The sequence below is a fragment of the Oncorhynchus masou genome, chromosome 23, assembly GCF_036934945.1.
Source record: "Oncorhynchus masou masou isolate Uvic2021 chromosome 23, UVic_Omas_1.1, whole genome shotgun sequence".
NCBI classification, from domain to species: Eukaryota; Metazoa; Chordata; class Actinopteri; order Salmoniformes; family Salmonidae; genus Oncorhynchus; species Oncorhynchus masou.
This window is the reverse complement of record NC_088234.1, coordinates 20,516,597-20,534,510: the sequence shown is the minus strand read 5'-3', so window position 1 is coordinate 20,534,510 and position 17,914 is coordinate 20,516,597. Positions and strand designations below refer to the sequence as shown.

The 17,914-nt window shown below is 44.5% G+C and overlaps 1 protein-coding gene across 4 annotated transcripts in view; it reads right to left on the bottom strand.

The window, feature by feature from the left end:
• The window catches only part of LOC135509937 (fibroblast growth factor 11-like), a 142,649-nt gene extending 125,016 nt beyond the window's left edge, over positions 1-17,633 (bottom strand). For 2 of the 4 annotated variants that reach the window (XM_064930756.1, XM_064930758.1), the window contains exon 1: positions 17,323-17,633. In XM_064930756.1, coding sequence (XP_064786828.1) covers positions 17,323-17,515 — 193 coding nt within the window. In that variant the 5' untranslated portion in view covers positions 17,516-17,633. Of the gene's footprint in view, positions 1-11,109; positions 11,126-17,322 lie in introns of all 4 variants that reach the window. The other 2 variants (XM_064930759.1, XM_064930755.1) reach the window with 2 other exon arrangements.
• Between the last annotated feature and the right edge of the window lie 281 nt (positions 17,634-17,914).

Here is a 17,914-nt window from a genome sequence, read left to right as displayed (position 1 = left end):
ATAAAGAACAGAAATATACATTTAAATAAGTATTCAGACCCTTTACTCAGTACTTTGTTGAAGCACATTTAGCAGTGATTACAGTCTCGAGTCTTCTTGGGGATGGCGCTACAAGCTTGGCACACCTGTATTTGGGGAGTTTCTCACATTCTTCTCTGCAGATCCTCTCAAGCTTTGTCAGGTTAGATGGGAAACGTCGCTGCACAGCTATTTTCAGGTCTCTCCAGAGATGTTCGATTGGGTTCAAGTCTGGACTCTGGCTGGGCCACTCAAGGTCATTAAGAGACTCGTCCCGAAGCCACTCCTGCATTGCCCAGTTGGAAAGTGAACCTTCGCCCCGGGCTGAGGTGCTGAACAATCTGGAGCAGATTTTCATCAAGGATCTCTCTGTTCTTTGCTCCGTTCATCTTTCCCACGATCCTGACTAGTCTCCCTGTCCTTGCAGCTGAAAAAAATTCTAACATGCTAACAACACCACGCTTCACCGAAGGGATGGTGCCAGGTTTCCTCCAGACGTGACGCTTGGCATTCAGGCCAAAGAGTTCAATCTTGGTTTCATCAGACAGGTGCCTTTTGGCAAACTCCAAGCTGCCTGTCATGTTCATTTTACTGAAGACTAGCTTCCGTCTGGCCACTCTACTATAAAGGAGTGATTGGTGGAGTGCTGCAGAGATGGTTGTCCTTCTGGAAGGTTCTCCCATCTCTACAGAGGAACTCTGGAGCTCTGTCAGAGGGAGCATTTGGTTCTTGGTCACCTCCCTGACCAAGGACCTTCTCCCCGATTGCTCAGTTTGACTGGGTGGCCAGCTCTAAGAAGACTCTTTGTGGTTCCAAACTTCTTCCATGATGGAGGCCACTGTGTTATTGGTGATCTTCAATTCTGCAGAATTGTTTTGGTACCCGTCCCCAGTTCTGTGCCTCGACACAATCCTGTCTCGGAGCTCTACGGACATTTCCTTCAACCTCATGGCTTGGTTTTTGCTCTAAAATGCACTGTCAACTGCGGGACCTTATAAAGACAGGTGTGTGCCTTTCCAAATCATGTCCAATCAATTGAATTTACCACAGGTGGACCTCTCAAGGATGATCAATGGAAACAGGATGCACCTGAGCTCAATTGAGGGTCTGAATATTTATATAAATACGGTATTTTTGTATTTAAGTTTTAATACATAATACATTTGCTTTGTCATTATGGGGTATTGTGTGGAGATTGATGAAGAAGACAAAATATTTCCTACATTTTAGAATAAGGCTGTAACATATCAAAATGTTGAAAAAGGAAGGGGGTCTGAATACTTTCTGAATGCCCTGTATGTGTGTGTCAGGATTGGGCTCAATTCGAAGTGAAGGTAGTCAATTCAGGAGGTTAACAAAAATTACAATTCAATAATTGAAAAAAGGGCATTCATTTTCAATGACTTGTCAATAAACTGAAAAGTAGAAGCTATTTATTTCAAAAGTTTTAAATGTCTGAATTTTACATTCAAATCACTTCCTGAATTGACTACCTTTGATTCAAATTGAGCCCAACCATGGTGTGCGTCGATTTGTGTGGGGGGAGGGAGAGAGACAGAGAGAGACAGAGAGATAGAGAGAGAGAAAGAGAGAGAGATGCATAGGGTGCCATTCCATTATCTGTTTTGTCTCTCACCCCTCATTGTTGCACCTTAATCACTCCGTGATCAAAGCAGATGAACACACACACAGCTCTGACATCATTCATTCATTCATTCATACATACATACATACATACATACATACACACACACACACACACACACACACACACACACACACACACACACACACACACACACACACACACACACACACACACACACACACACACACACACACACACACACACACACACACATACATACATACATACACGTACACCGGCTAGGGAAGAGGAGAGGGGGAGAAAAGGGAGGACATGAGTTTGGGGGATAGAGAGGAGGAGGAGCATTTAACCAAGGCAAGAAGACTGGGAATATGGAAGAATACAAACAGTGTAGTTATTCCCTCCTCGAGTCAATCAAGCAGACTAAATGTCAGTATAGGGACAAAGTTGAGTCCCAGTTCGACGGCTCAGACACAAGACGTACGTGGAAAACCAGCCACGTTGCGGACACTGAAGTCTTGCTTCCAGACAGGCTGAACCCCTTCTTCGCTCGCTTTGAGGATAACACCGAAGTGACCCGCTATCAAGGACTGTGGGCTCTCCTTCTCTGTGGCCGACGTGAGTAAGTCATTTAAGCGTGTTAACCCTCGCAAGGCTGCCGGCCCAGATGGTATTCCTAGCCGCATCCTCAGAGCATGTGCAGACCAGCTGGCTAGTGTGTTTACAGATATATTCAATCTCTCCGTATCCCAGTCTGTTGTCCCCACTTGCTTCAAGATGGCCACCATTGCTTTCTTAGGTACAGGGACAAAGGTAATTGAACTAAATTATTATCGCTCCATAGCACTTAGCTCTGTCATCATGAAGTGCTTTGAGAGACTAGTCTAGGATCATATCACCAACACCCTACCTGATACCCTAGACCCACTTCAATTTGCTTACCGCCCCAATAGATCCGCAGATGACACAATCGCCACCATACTGCACACTGCCCTATCCCACCTGGACAAGAGTCATACCTATGTAAGAATGCTGTTCATTGACTATAGCTCATTATTCAACACCATAGTACCCTCCAAGCTCATCATCAAGCTCGAGGCCCTGGGTCTGAACCCCACCCTGTGCAACTGGATCATGGACTTCCTGACAGGTCGCCCCTAGGTGGTGAAGGTAGGAAACAACATCTCTTCGCTGATCCTTGCAACACTGGGGCCCCCACATGAGTGGCCTTGCATGCCTCCAACTCAACCATCAAGTTTGCAGACAACACAACAGTAGTAGGCTTGATTACCAACAGCGATGAGACAGCCTTGAGGGAGGAGGTGAGGGCTCTGGGAATTTGGTGCCAGGCAAATAACCTCTTACTCAACATCAACCAAACTAAGGAGATGAACATGGACAGGAAACAGCAGAGGGAGCACGCCCCTAGCCACATCGATGCGACCGCAGTGGAGTAGGTGGAAAGTTTCAAGTTCCTCTGCGTACACATCACTGACAAACTGAAATGGTCCACCCACACAGACAGTGTGGTGAAGAAGGCACAACAGAGCCTCTTCAACCTCAGGAGGCTAAAGAAATTTGGCTTGTCACCTAAAACCCTCACAAACTTTTACAGATGCACAATTGAGAGCATCCTGTCGGGCTGTATCAACGGCACCGCCCAGAACTGTAAATCTCTCCAGAGGGTGGTGCAGTCTGCCCAACGCATTACCGGAGGCAAACTTCCCGCCCTCCATGACACCTACAGCACCCGATGTCACAAGAAGACCAAAAAGATCATCAAGGACAACAACCATCCGAGCCACTGCCTGTTCACCCCGCTATCATCCAGAAGGTGAGGTCAGTGCAGGTGCATCAAACCTGGGACCAAGAGACTGAAAAACAGCTTATATCTCAAGACCATCAGACTGTTAACCTGTTACATCTATGGGGGCGCTATTTCATTATTGGATAAAAAACGTGCCTGTTTTAAGTGCAATATTATGTCACAAAAAGATGCTCGACTATGCATATAATTGACAGCTTTGGAAAGAGAACACTCTGACGTTTCCAAGAATGCAAAAAAAGATATTGTCTGTGAGTGCCCCAGAACTGATGCTACAGGCGAAACCAAGATGAAACTTCAAACAGGAAATGAGCAGGATTTTTGAGGCTCTGTTTTTCATTGTCTCCTTATATGGCTGTGAATGCGCAAGGAATGAGCCTGCCCGATCTATCGTTTCCCCAAGGTGTCTGCAGCATTGTGACGTATTTGTAGGCATATCATTGGAAGATTGACCATAAGAGACTACATTTGCCAGGTGTCCGCCCGGTGTCCTCTGTCGAAATTGGTGCGTCATCTTCAACTGCACGTCTTTTTCCAAGCGATTCACAGGAGAAAGTAGACATTCACGAACGATATATCAATGAAGAGATATGTGAAAAACACCTTGAGGATTGATTCTAAACAGCGTTTGCCGTGTTTCAGTCGATATTATGGAGTTAATTTGGAAAACAGTTCGCCGTTTTGATGACTGAATCTTCTGTTTTTTTTGGTACCCAAACGTGATGTACAAAACGGAGCAATTTCTCCTACACAAAGAATATTTCAGGAAAAACTGAACATTTGCTATGTAACTGAGAGTCTCCTCATTGAAAACATCCGAAGTTCTTCAAAGGTAAATTATTTTATTTGAATCCTTTTCTGGTTTTTGTGCAAATGTTGCCCGCTAAATGCTACGCTAAGTGCTACGCTAGCTATCAATACTCTTACACAAATGCTTGTTTTGCTATGGTTCAAACGCATATTTTGAAAATCTGAGATGACAGTGTTGTTAAGAAAAGGCTAAGCTTGAGAGCTAGCACATTCATTTCATTTCATTTGCGATTTTCATAAATAGTTAACGTTAAGTTATGCTAATGAGCTTGAGGCTATAACTGGATACAGGTTTTTTTCATAGCCAAACGTGAACAAAACGGAGCGATTTGTCCTACACAAATAATGTTTTTTTGAAAAACTGAACATTTGCTATCTAACTGAGAGTCTCCTCATTGAAAACATCTGAAGTTCTTCAAAGGTAAAGGTAAATGTTTTTGTGAAAATGTTGCTGGCTGAATTCTAGGCTTATAGCTATGCTAGCTATCAATACTCTTACACAAATGCTTGTTTAGCTATGGTTGAAAAGCATATTTTGAAAATCTGAGATGACAGTGTTGTTAACAAAAGTCTAAGCTTGAGAGCAAATATATTTATTTCATTTCATTTGCGATTTTCATGAATAGTTAACATTGCGTTATGCTAATGAGCTTGAGGCTATAAATAGGATCCCGGATCCGGGATTGCTCAACGCAAGAAGTTAAACAGCCATCACTAGCAAATCAGCGGCGGCTGCGTATTGATATAGATTAGGAATCACTGGCCACTTTTAGAAATGGATCACTAGACACTTTAATATTTTTTTCCTTATCGAACATTACTCATCTCATATGTATAAACTGGACTCCACACTATTCTGCGGTATCTTAGTCACTTCTAAATTGTGTTAACATATTGCATCACCCATCTCACATGTATGTACTGTATTGTTTGCAGCTTCTTCAAAATCTGATATTTGGAGAAACGTGGCTAATGGTCAGAATCTGATGCCAAATTGGTAAAACCATGAGATCTTGCTGGTGTTTGAGTGAATGCGTGCGTGCGTGAGTGAGTGAGTGAGTGAGTGAGTGAGTGAGTGAGTGAGTGAGTGAGTGAGTGAGTGAGTGAGTGAGTGAGTGAGTCAGTGAGTCAGTGAGTGAGTCAGTGAGTGAATGCGTGCGTGCGTGCGTGCGTGCGTGAGTGAGTGAGTGAGTGAGTGAGTGAGTGAGTGAGTCAGTGAGTGAGTGAGTCAGTCAGTGAGTGAGTGAGTCAGTGAGTGAGTGAGTCAGTGAGTGAGTGAGTCAGTGAGGATGGCTAGGAGTTGTGCGTGTACCATATCTCCATGTCATCCACGTACAGCTGTGTTTGCATACCATCAGACAAATTGATTGCATAGAAAATGCTAACGTGTTCATTCCTCTCCCCGTGCATGTGAATACAGTCATTGGAACTATGACCACTGATTAAAGGGACCATGCTTAGGGAAATTCAAGTCTTCTCCTCGCCACTCATTTTTGACATTGAGGCAAGCAGCGGGAGTAGAAAATGCTGCCTCAGCAGAAACAGCACTTCATCTGTTTCCTGCATCAAGTCAAACACAATGAGCGAGAAAGAGGCTGTTGCATCCTGTACATGGCAAGACAGAGGATGAATATGTTGTGTGTGTGAGTGGTGTGGGAGTGTGTGTGAGTGGTGTGGGAGTGTGTGTGAGTGGTGTGGGAGTGTGTGTGAGTGTTTGTGCCTCCTGTATAAGGTACAGTTGGTGTTACAGGTTAATTATGAATCACACCTGAGGTGGTTTACATATTGATACCAGAGGCATAGCTGTCACAGATTGTGCGTTTCTGTCTGTGCGTTCCATCGTGCATGTGTACACGTGTTTGTGTGTGTGTGTGTGTTCTCCCTCTGTGCTCCTTCTTTGAAGGTCATCAGCTGAACAGTTGTTTCCGATCCCGATTCGACTGCCCCTCTCTGACCCGCTTTGGTACCATGGCTCTCTCACGAATCCCCCCCCCCCCGAAGGCACACACACACAACCCCCACCCACCTCTTAAAGTCACCACCTATAGATGCCTGTGGATGATGACATCCATCTCTAAAAACAAATGGCTTTTCCACCACCACAAATCAATAAGGTAGCACCTTGAGCGTTTACCCTCATTGATCATTATGGAGGCCAAATGTTATCTAAAACTAATTTATACCAGGCTCCATTTTCACATCTGTCCCATTGGCAGTAAACTGGAGGTGAGTAGTGAAAAAACAATGGTGCCCAACAGAAGACTGGAAAATGTACGGCCATCTTGGCGGTGGTGTGAATAACAGAAAATAAATGGCTGTCACAAGCTCACAGCTCATAGCCTTTTATAGATCTGCAACCACTTGGAAACAATAATGCAATGAAATAATTGAACATGTCCAGTGGTATGTAACAGTTTAATTTGCTGTGGTTTATTGCGGTAGTTTTATTTGTGTATTTCATACGCTAAGCTACTAATGGGAAAGCAATATCCAGATGGATGAACCCAATGGATCATCTTCACAGACTTGCAGTGTGTGTGTGTGTGTGTGTGTGTGTGTGTGTGTGTGTGTGTGTGTGTGTGTGTGTGTGTGTGTGTGTACAACACTGTCTACTGTGTGTAGTTACTACAGCAAGTGAATGCCTGCCATGTCATCCCCAATACCAGCCGTCCCCCTGTAGCAATCAGAGCTCCATTATAAATGCATGTAGCAGCTTCTCTGAGTCCTAGGTTTATAATACAGCTACACAATTCCCCAGCTCCCCGTTGTCCCTGACTAACTACCTGGCTAGCAGACATCAACACCATGTTGAGGAAGAAGACAGACTTGGAGGGGAGAGAGAGGGAGGGAGGGAGGGAGGGAGGGAGGGAGGGAGGGAGGGAGGGAGGGAGGGAGGGAGGGAGGGAGGGAGGGAGGGGTCCTTGAGAATATAAGGGTTTGGGCACTGCGAGAGCAAGGGAGCAGAGAAGTGGGGGAGATGTTGGGGTAACCTTTCAATTTGAGGGCTTTATCGCTCGACATATGTTAACATTGCCAGAACAAGTGAAATAGATAAGAAACAAATTGAAATAAACAATACAAAATAAAAGTAAACATTACACCCACAAAAGTAACAAAAAAATAAAGACATTTCAAATGTCATTATGTGCAAATGGTTAAAGTACAAAAGGGAAAATAAATAAACCTAAATATAGGTTGTATTTACAATGGTGTTTGTTCTTCACTGGTTGCCCTTTTCTTGAGGCAACAGGTCACAAATCTTGCTGCTGTGATTGCACACTGTGGTATTTCACCAAATAGATATGGGAATTTATCAAAATTGGGTTAGTTTTCAAATTCTTTGTGGGTCTGTGTCTCTAAAATGGTCATACATTTGGCAGGAGGTTAAGAAGCGCAGTTCAGTTTCCACCTCATTTTGTGGGCAGTGTACACATAGACTGTCTTTCCTTGATAGCCAGGTCTGCCTACGGTGGCTTCTCTCAATAGCAAGGCTGTACATAGTCAAAGCTTTCCTTAATTAAGTTTGGGTCAGTCACAGTAGTAAGGTATTCTGCTACTGTGTTCTCTCTCCCTCTCTCTCTCTCTCTCTCTCCAAAAATTGTGCAGGGCTGAATGGTTGCTCTCCACACTGAGCACAGTGTTATTGATGAAATCCGTTTGTGTGTGTGTGTGTGTGATTGATAAATCAGTGTGTTAATGAGCAGTGCTGATGGGGCCTGATGAATCACACCGCAACGATGAGCTGCTCATTGTCACACACACACTTCAGCGAAGGGTTGTAATTTACCCAGGCCTTATCGAAGGGTGTATGTGTGGATTTATAGTAGTAGTAGGGCCCTTTCCTTTCCCGATATCTCTAGCCACGGCAGCACCGCACACACACACACAAACGCAGTCAGGCATGCGCCAACCCGTGCACACTAGATGTGTGTGTCCCTTACCTGATATGCAGTAGAAGTGTTATTGTATTCTGTTTGGTAAACAACATTTATATGTCCTTCTCAAACACACACACACACACCTATAAATCTTCCCATTCCTTCTCAAACACACACACACACACACACAATTCCAGCGTGGTGATTCCTCCTCTCTGTGGTTGCAGAGGGGCAGGCTGACCTTGTTAACAGCTGACTGGGCTGTAGTGGAGGGTGAGGCCGTCATTCGTATGGGTTGTTACCAGCCACCCGGTGAGTGAGTTGAGATGGGGTCTGACGGAGGGGGTGGGGAGGAGGAGGAAGGGTCAGTCAGGGACATGCACGCCAGATCATCATATGTCACTGACACACGATTACAGACGATACACACATGCATCTCATTCAGACAGGCGCACACACACAGAAATGGACACAAGCAACCTAAATGTTTATTTAGAGCATGCTCACACACACACCTGTACATAAACACATGGAACCTAAACTAGTGGGGCATGAGTAGGAACGGTTATGGGTAAGTACGTATACTGTACATTGTATGACCACGCACACACACGCAGGAAGGAACACGTGGAGCACTCAGATACACAGACACACTAAAACAAATTGACCCATATCACCACAGCACCAATATAAACAAAACAGAGTACACCAACTAGAAGATCACACATTGCAATACCACACGTTTGAACTGTCACCATATTTGATACAGGCATTAACATTACATAGTTAACCTCACTCTCCATCCAGTCCTCTCCATACCTCTGTCCATCCCTCTCTCCATCCCTCTGTCCATCCCTCTCTCCATCCCTCTCTCCATCCAGTCCTCTCCATCCCTCTGTCCATCCCTCTGTCCATCCCTCTCTCCATCCCTCTCTCCATCCAGTTCTCTCCATCCAGTCCTCTCCATCCCTCTGTCCATCCCTCTGTCCATCCCTCTCTCCATCCAGTTCTCTCCATCCAGTTCTCTCCATCCCTCTCTCCATACCTCTGTCCATCCCTCTCTCCATCCCTCTGTCCATCCCTCTCTCCATCCCTCTCTCCATCCAGTTCTCTCCATCCAGTTCTCTCCATCCCTCTCTCCATACCTCTGTCCATCCCTCTCTCCATCCCTCTGTCCATCCCTCTCTCCATCCCTCTCTCCATCCAGTTCTCTCCATCCCTCTGTCCATCCCTCTGTCCATCCCTCTCTCCATCCCTCTCTCCATACCTCTGTCCATCCCTCTCTCCATCCCTCTGTCCATCCCTCTCTCCATCCCTCTCTCCATCCAGTCCTCTCCATCCCTCTGTCCATCCCTCTGTCCATCCCTCTCTCCATCCAGTCCTCTCCATACCTCTGTCCATCCCTCTCTCCATCCCTCTGTCCATCCCTCTCTCCATCCCTCTCTCCATCCAGTCCTCTCCATCCCTCTGTCCATCCCTCTCTCCATCCCTCTCTCCATCCCTCTGTCCATCCCTCTCTCCATCCAGTTCTCTCCATCCAGTTCTCTCCATCCAGTTCTCTCCATCCCTCTCTCCATACCTCTCCATCCAGTCCTCTCCATCCCTCTCTCCATCCCTCTCTCCATCCCTCTCTCCATCCCTCTCTCCATCCCTCTCTCCATACCTCTCCATCCAGTCCTCTCCATCCCTCTCTCCATCCCTCTCTCCATCCAGTCCTCTCTGTCCCTCTCTCCATCCCTCTCTCCATCCAGTCCTCTCTGTCCCTCTCTCCATCCCTCTCTCCATCCAGTCCTCTCTGTCCCTCTCTCCATCCCTCTCTCCATCCAGTCCTCTCTGTCCCTCTCTCCATCCAGTCCTCTCTGTCCCTCTCTCCATCCCTCTCTCCATCCAGTCCTCTCTGTCCCTCTCTCCATCCAGTCCTCTCTGTCCCTCTCTCCATACCTCTCTCCATCCCTCTCTCCATCCAGTCCTCTCTGTCCCTCTCTCCATACCTCTCTCCATCCCAGTCCTCTCTGTCCCTCTCTCCATACCTCTCTCCATCCCTCTCTCCATCCAGTCCTCTCTGTCCCTCTCTCCATCCCTCTCTCTATCCCTCTCTCCATCCCAGTCCTTTCCCTGTCTCTCTCTCATCCCTCTTTCCATTCCAGTCCTTTCCCTGTCCCTCTCTCATCCCTCTCTCCATCCCAGTCCTCTCCCTGTCCCTCTCTCCATGCCTCTTTCCATCCCACTCCTCTCTCCGTCCCCTCTGCTCATCTATAATTGAGCTAAACTCTTGTGGAAGCTTGTTGCATGCTGGGTAGAGCCAAAGCAAAACCAACCAGATGCCCCTTTGAGGGTGAGCTACGAACGGGAGAGGTCAGGAAAATTCTGTGGGGTCACTGGTGATGAGGGATCAATGATGGCCTCCAACCACCTACACCACACACACACAGAGGCAGGAACACACACACAGCCAATGGGATGCACAGACACAAACACACAGCCAGAGGCACACACACTGTAAATGAGGTTACTGTGAATTTGACAGTAGCTTACAGGCAGCTTGGTGTCAAGTGAAATTCTGTAATTCATATTACAGTATATATATATATTAAAAAATCTACATAAAAAATCTATATAAATATATCTATAAATACGGTAACAAGGTAACAAGGCAAGTACTGTGTATTGACACACAGTACAATACTGTAAAATTGACTGTATTATATTGTAAAAAAAGTGAAGCTACTTTTATCAGAATGAATGGATTTCACAGTATTTTACTGTGATTACAAGTGATTAGTGCAAGCAGGTTGGCTGCTACAGTAGGTAAAGTGTTTCCACATTACAGTGTATTTATGAATATTTTGTGTTTTATATCATTTGCACATAACAAAGGCCTTAACAAAGACTTCCAAACCCACAGTGACCACAGGGCAAAACAGACCAAAAGGACGTGGCAAAATGCTCAACCGTTTATGGTTGAAGACTTGCTGCCTTTCCAATCTGTCCCCTATACAAATTGATGGGGCACTATAATCACATAGCAGTTAAGTTGGTACAGCATTCCTACTCATGGGGGCAACAGATATAGCCTCTCACAAGGCACACCTCAAAATATGTCAATGCAACAGAAATAACAATACCTTACACCCACTACGGTCAAAAGGTTTTTGGCGATCCAAAGATACGATACTGTATTCTTAAAAAGAAAAAATGATTTCACCTTTACTTAACCAGGTAGGCTAGTTGAGAACAATTTCTCTTTTACAACTGCAACCTGGCCAAGATAAAGCAACAACAGAGTTATACATGGAATAAACAAGGGTGCAGTCAATAACACAATAGAAAAAAAAGAAAGTATATATGCAGTGTGTGCAAATGGCTTGAGGAGGTAAGGCAATAAATAGTAGCAAAGTAATTACAATTTAGCAGATTAACACTGGAGTGATAGATGAGCAGGTGATGATGAGCAGATGATGATGTGTAAGTAGAGATACTGGTGTGCAAAAGAGCAGCAAAGTAAATAAAAACAATGTGGGGATGAGGTAGGTAGATTGGGTGGGCTATTTACAGGTGGACTATGTACAGCTGCAGCGATCAGTTAGCTGCTCAGATAGCTGATGTTTGAAGTTAGTGAGGGAAATGTAAGTCTCCAGCTTCAGCAATTTTTGCAATTCGTTCCAGTCACTGGCAGCAGAGAACTGGAAGAAAAGGCGGCCAAAGGAGGTGTTGGCTTTGGGGATGACCAGTGGGATATACCTGCTGGAGCGCGTGCTACGGGTGGGTGTTGTTATCGTGACCAGTGAACTGAGATAAGGTGGGGCTTTACCTAGCATAGACTTATTGATGACCTGGATGACCAGCCGACTAGAGCATACAGGTCGCAGTGGTGGGTGGTATAAGGCGCTTTGGTAACAAAACGGATGGCACTGTGATAGACTGAATCCAATTTGCTGAGTAGAGTATTGGAAGCAATTTTGTCGATGACATCGCCAAAGTCGAGGATCGGTAGGATAGTCAGTTTTACTAGGGTAATTTTGGCGGCGTGAGTGAAGGAGGCTTTGTTGTGAAATAGGAAGCCGATTCTAGATTTAATTTTGGATTGGAGATGTTTGATAGAAGTCTGGAAGGAGAGTTTACAGTCTAGCCAGACACCTAGGTATTTGTAGTTGTTCATGTATTCTAGGTCAGAACCATCCAGAGTAGTGATGCTAGTTGGGCGGGCTGGTGCGGGCAACGAACGGTTGAAAAGCATGCATTTGGTTTTGCTAGCGTTTAAGGGCAGTTGGAGGCCCCAGAAGGAGTGTTGTATGGCATTGAAGCTCGTTTGGAGGTTAGTTAACACAGTGTCCAAAGAAGGGCCAGAAGTATACAGTATGGTGTCAAGTGCGTAGAGGTGTCAAGTGCGTACAGCAAGAGCGACATCATTGATATGTACAGAGAAAAGAGTCGGCCCGAGAATTGAACCCTGTGGTACCCCCATAGAGACTGCCAGAGGTCCGGACAACACACTGAACTGTTTCTGAGAAGTAGTTGTTGAACCAGGCGAGGCAGTCATTTGAGAAACCAAGGCTGTTGAGTCTGCCGATAAGAATACGACGATTGAGAGATGATAGCCTTGGCCAGGTCGATGAATACGGCTGCACAGTACTGTCTTTTATCGATGGCGGTTATGATATCGTTTAGGACCTTGAGCGTTTCCGTGACCAGCTCGGAAACCGGATTGCACAGCGGAAAAGGTACGGTGGTATTGGAAATGGTCAGTGATCTGTTTATTAACTTGACTTTCAAAGACTTTAGAAATTCAGTGGGTGGAATTACAGTACCATTCGAAATACAGCAATTCTTTCACCACCTGCAACATTTTCCCACAATGCTCCATAATTACAGTATGCTGCAGTAAAATTGTTGATAATACCCAAAATTACCATATCAATTACAGTTTCTGTTACTGTGCACACACAGGCAGAGGCACCAGAGACGGAAAAACACACACTCAGGAACACCTACAAACTCACGGCCATGGGTCACCGATTCTCCCTTGCTCTCTCTCTCTCTCTCTCTTTTTTTGCTGACAGGCAATATTCCCACAATGACAGGGGCAAGCTATGTCTAATCCATACTAATACATAGTGAATGCCGGAATCACGGAGAAGCCATAGAAAGCAAAAGGGGCTTGTCTTACCATAATAAAACAATCAGACTGTAGCGACCGCTGGTGCAACCCATTAGAAAAGGAATGGCCGGCCATTAGGACCTGGGCTGATATCTATGTTCACCGGGGCATGTGTACGTGCGTGAGTGCGGGTGCCATATTTTCCACCGGTATCTACAGTGCAGTACATGGTGGCCGCGGCGGCAGATGCTGTGTTCAGGGGTAAGGTTTCCACCGTGATCACCCTGACGAACTTGGTAAAACATATAGCGGGTCGACCAGCGGAATGACGACGGCAGCAGCTACTACACATGCCCAGTTCGACCAATGGCTACTGGGGTTTGGAGAGGGGAGCGGTGACTTGGTATTAGGTTTCATATAATATTCACGTACGACTTACAAACCTGCCGCGGACATGTGTTGCGTATGGGTGGTGCCGGGAATCGCGGCCACTTATCCTGGAGTAGCGAGCACCATGCTCTACCAACGGAGCCACGTTTATAGATGTAGAACGTTTACATCGTATTTACAGAGCGTCGACAAACACCATTCATAGACCGTTCACTTCACTCAACAGTCCCTCCATAATAGAGAGAAACCTCTGGAAGCATCTCGCCTTCAATTCCTCAATTCTGAGTGAGTCTTCACACAACATGCTGGAAATCATACTTTGAAATAAATGACTAAATAGAACCTGGTATACAGAGAGAGAAAAGTCTAATATAACCTGGGTAGTTCGAGCCCTGAGTGCTGATTGGCTGACAGCTGTGGTAAATCCGACTGTATACCACGGGTATGACAAAACATGTATTTTTACTGCTCTAATTACGTTGGTAACCTGTTTATAACAGCAGTAAGGCACCTCAGGGGTTTGTGATATGGTTCATTCTTGGGCTGCGCTAATATTAAATGTATTTTTTACTAGAATAACTGAACACCCCACAACATTAAGTACATATTAAAACCGTCAAGAAAACATATTTTCCCACCTCAGGCATTAAAGCCCTTTTTTTACTATGCTTGTGACAGGGTTGAGTTTTTTTGGTTCAAAATGGCCTCTGCTCCTCATGTGGTGAAGGACAGGAGACCACATGGTGTGCATGAATGAAGAGATTGTATATTTTTATGGGTTAAAGTATTATTTTGATAAGTACTAGTTTCCCATCTTTATTTCATGTAACGGGGTTGAGTTGGTCAGCTCCACCATCCCCACCTGACTTTAAAAAACAACGAAATACAGATATAAAACAACGTGATTACTTGCCTGTTTCTGTACCATGCAGTTGAAAATTGTTGAATGATGTTATGTAATTACATTACAGAATTATTAGTGCCAGTTAAAAAACATGATTTAAAAAAAATATATATATATTTCAATTCATTATACTGGACATTTCAATTTATATTCAAAATCTTTTAACATTTCATTTTGGTGACCCAATACTTGAAATATAATATAAAAATATTACAAGAATGACCCATACATGGCCAATATACCACGGCTATTGGCTGTGTCCTGGCACACGTTGCGTCGTGCGTAAGAACAGCCCTAAGCTGTGGTAAATATGCCATATACCACACCTCCCTGGGCATTGTTGCTTAAATATACTCTAAAAGGTGACCGTATAGTCCGAAATGATTTCAATATTTTGACACACGGCACATACACTGACTATTCCAAATGTCAAGAGCACAGAGATACGTGTGAATATAAAGACAATAGCAGGATGTCTCATAAATAACATTGTTCTACAAGAAGAACAGTTTGTCTTATAACCAGCTCACCATTAAACTTCATTTTGGTCCATTTACTTATGAGATCATAAAACCGCAGCAACCACCGTGATGAAGACTCCTCAAAGCAGTCTGGGAATATGCCTCCTCAAGTCTAGTTTAATTCCACTAACCAGAAGTGTATTGTGATAGATTTAGTCTGACCGGTTTAATGTGTCACTGGGTTAATTATGTAAAACACACACACACGGGGTTTTAAATAACACATGCCAACACACGCGAACACACAAACACACACCAGTTGCCCCGTAAATGAGGTTATTGATGTTTTTACACAGTGCTAAATCACAATGACACACCAAGTTCTTTCTTTTGCCGCAAATGACCAGGACCTGTCTGCTGGTCGGTCCGCTGTGCTGACATGTAACACAATAATCACACCCATTACAGACAGAGAAAGGGACAGTCGTGTGGTTCATTCTGTATGGTAGGACTATTGTTTAAAGTTATAATAGGGGAAAGGATGTAGCAGATGTGGAACATTTCGTTCGAGAAAACAAAATCGACTTTTATTGTATTGTCAGTATTGAGTAGATAGAATTCTTTTTATTTTTAACACAACCAGTACATACAAATCCTAACTCTCCCTCGTTTCCATTTAGGTGATAATGCACTGGATATTCAGGCCATTCGCCTGAATACAACAGGGCTTGTGCGACCTGCACCACTGGGTCACCTCCCCTTTCTACAGTCAACACCTGTCAACTTATATGTCTGCTCGGTAACAAGAAGATAAAGAAGCTTTGAGCTTCTCGACAATCATGTAAATATGTCAATATGGATTGGTGGGGTCATGTCTGGTGGGTACAGACTGTATATGATGAAATAAACCAGAACAATAATACCTTCACAACTCTCGGGAGTATTAAGTAGCAAGTAAAAGAAAGAGAGTAATCGACAAGTATATACTCACATAAATGAAAGTGAAAATACAGTACCAGTATAAAGTTTGGACACACCTACTTATTCAAGGGTTTTTCTTTATTTTTACTATTTTATACATTGTCAAATAATGGTGACGACGTCACAACTATGAAATAACACATATGGAATCATGTAGTAAGCAAACAAGTGTTCAACAAATCCAAATATATTTTAGATTTCAGATTCTTCATAGTAGCCACCCTTTGCCTTGATGACAGCTTTGCTTCCCACTAAGTGCAAACCAGATGGGACGGAGTATCACTGCAGAATGCTGTGGTAGCCATGCTGGTTAAGTGTGCCTTGAATTCAAAATAAATCACAGACAGTGTCACCAGCAAAGCACACCCACATCATCACACAACTTCCATGCTTCACAGTGGGAACCACACTTGCGAAGATCATCAGTTCACGACTCTGCGTCTCACAAAGACACGGCGGTAGGAACCAAAAATCTCAAATTTGGACTCATCAGACCAAAGGACAGATTTCCACTGGTCTAATGTCCATTGCTAGTGTTTCTTGGAGCAAGCAAGTCTCTTCTTCTTATTGGTGTCCTTTAGTAGTATTTCCTCTGCAGCAATTTGACCTTGAAGGCCTGATTCATGCAGTCTCCTCTAAACAGTTGATGTTGAGATATGTCTGTTACTTGAACTCTGTGAAGCATCGATTTGGGCTGCAATTTCTGAGGCTGGTAACTCTAATGAGCTTATTCTCTGCAGCAGAGGTAACTCTGAGTCTTCCTTTCCTGTGGAGGTCCTCATGAGAGACAGTTTCATCAGAGCAATTTATGTTTTTTTTCGACTGCACTTGAAGAGACTTTCAAAACTCTTGAAATGTTCCGTATTGACTGACCTTCATGCTTAAAGTAATGATGATCTCTTTGCTTATTTGAGCTGTTCTTGCCATAATATGGACTTTACAAAATAGGGCTATCTTCTGTATACCAGCCCTACCTTGTCACAACACAACTGATAGGCTCAAACGCATTAAGCAGGAAAGAGATTCCACAAATTAACAAGGCACACCTGTTAATTGAAATGCATTTCAGTTGACTACCTCATCAAGCTGGTTGAGAAAATGCCACGAGTGTCATCAAGGCAAAGGGTGGCTACTTTGAAGAATCTTAAACATGAAATATATTTGGATTTGTTTAACACTTCTTTGGTTAATATATGATTCAAATGTGTGTTATGTGTTATGTGTTATTTCATAGTTTTGATGTCTTCACTATTATTCGACAATGTAGAAAATAGTCAAAAATAAAGAAAAACCCTTGAGTGAGTAGATGTGTCCAAACTTTTGACTGGTAATGTATATATTGACTCACCCGGTTTTTTTTCTAACTTTCGCCCTCGATTGCCACATAGTCGGACTTTTGATATGAGTAATAATATTTGTTTCTGGCACAGGGACTTGTTGGCCTTGGGGCACGGCTTCCTCTTGTTGGCCACCTGCCGGTTGGCCTGGGGGTCCTTCACCTCCCGCCGCTGGCGGATCAACGAGCTGGCGAGAGCCGCCATATTGCCGCCCGCTCCTGTTCTTCACCCGGTTGTGGTCGGGGGGAACCGTGGGCCGCCCCCCTGCCCTTTCACCCAGGGCGACGGCGCACCGCCGGAGGAGATTACCCAGAATCCTTGAGAAAACTTTCCTAGATTGACATAGAAATGTCAATATGTTATGTCAACAATATCTGGAGGAATATAGTAGCAGAGTGGGGGTCACTAGGGGATTCTTGCTGGTGAATGGAGGGAGGAGACCACCACGGCAGAGAGAGTGGTGGAGTCCTTGTCAAAGGCTCACCCAAAGTTGTGGGATGTTGACTAGTTGAGGTTTGGTTCGATGCAATGTGTTGTTCCAGTCACTGGTGGTTTAGCTGTTGTTGTTCTCCTTTAGGCTGTTGCCTGCTATTGCACTTGTTG